We start from the raw sequence: 1,394 nt of genomic DNA on the forward strand, positions 1-1,394 counted from the left end.
CCTCTTCCGGCGTGTGCTTCCTTATGAACTCTGGCATCGACACCGCCTTGTCATAGAGATCCGTGAGGCTGAGAATGCCGCTGTCCGGGAGAAGGATAAGCATGTAGAATGCAGCAGCTTGCCGATCGCCGTCGGTCCTGTAGGGCAGTTTGAGGGCCCTGAAGCCCGGGTAGAGAGCGATGTACTGTGACCGGCCTGTCGTCATAGATGGCACGCGCACGGTGGTGCCGCCTGGGATGTGGAACGGCGCGGTGAAGACGTCGAACGGTCGACGCCACGCTCCTTTGAAGTAGAGCGCGTTGGCGAGGACGACCTCCGTGGACGAGTGGACGGAGCCGGGAGGGAGTATGTCATGGATGCGCTGGTTCGTCGCGTCCGCCACAAAGGCGTTCACGCGCCGCCTCGCCAGCTCGGCCCCCGACACAAAGTCCACAGATTCTCCCGTGGCGGCGTACCGCGACGCGCCGGTGGCCGTGAACTCTGGCCTGAGCGCCCGCCTCTGGTCGACCCACACGCCGCAGGCGAAGGACGTCTGCGTCAGGCCGTTGATACTGCCCACAAGCTTGATCGCCGGCGAGCGGTGCAGCTCGTCGAGCGACGCTGACCCGAGGAAACCCAGGAGCTCCCTGCGCGTGTCGCCTCGCGCGCCGGCGGTCACCATCGCGAGCGCCGCATGGATGGACAGCGGCGAGATGACGAAGTTGCGCCCCGCTCCGGCCGCCTCCCGGACGCCGGCCTCCCTGGCGAGAGGCAGGCCGGACGCTTTCCCGGCCGCGTCGCTCGCTACCGGTGCCTCCTCCGCAGGGTCGCCACCAGGACCAGGAGGCACGTCGGCGAACAGGGTCGAGCAGAAGTGCCATGCGGCGAATAGGGCCAAGCAGAGGAGGACGGCCTTCCCGAAGCGCGACATCGTCGGAGTCGCCGTGGGTTCGTGGTAAGATTCGGATAGGATCACACTGGTTGAGCGCCGGAGATGGTGCCGGCGGCGGAGCTGAGCCCCTACCCTGGAACTGGAAGCTCTCGCGTGTGCGTTAGGGTTAGGTGAACAATGTACTGGGCTTCGAGCCCAGCCAGCCTGCAAAGCTGGCTAGACGGGCCGGGAGAGCTGGGCTGGCACGAAACGACACGGGCTAAACGGCTGTGCCAGGGCCGTACCTGGGCCTGAAGGCTGGACACACGTCGATCGCCAAATTGACGAGCCACGAGCCTGGAATACGGATCTGCTCCGCCCCTTTTACACTTAAATACTCAATCGGATGAGATATAATAAAAGTACTCCTGTAGTTTATCTATCAAAGACAAAAGTGTTATAATTTTCCTATTAATTGTTGTCGCTTTTGCTTGTGTAAGAAATCCCCCAGTGGGTGGCTTAGCTGCGAATCCGTTTCGCCTAA

At 62.3% G+C, this 1,394-nt stretch overlaps 1 protein-coding gene across 1 annotated transcript in view; it reads right to left on the bottom strand.

The window, feature by feature from the left end:
- Nucleotides 1-992, bottom strand: part of LOC119320671 (putative serpin-Z12) — a 1,858-nt gene extending 866 nt beyond the window's left edge. The window contains exon 1 of the mRNA XM_037594662.1: nt 4-992. Within this exon, the coding sequence (XP_037450559.1) occupies nt 4-910 (907 nt within the window). The 5' untranslated portion in view covers nt 911-992. The remainder of the gene's footprint in view (nt 1-3) is intronic.
- Between the last annotated feature and the right edge of the window lie 402 nt (nt 993-1,394).

This window comes from Triticum dicoccoides, chromosome 6B (genome assembly GCF_002162155.2).
Source record: "Triticum dicoccoides isolate Atlit2015 ecotype Zavitan chromosome 6B, WEW_v2.0, whole genome shotgun sequence".
NCBI classification, from domain to species: domain Eukaryota; kingdom Viridiplantae; phylum Streptophyta; class Magnoliopsida; order Poales; family Poaceae; genus Triticum; species Triticum dicoccoides.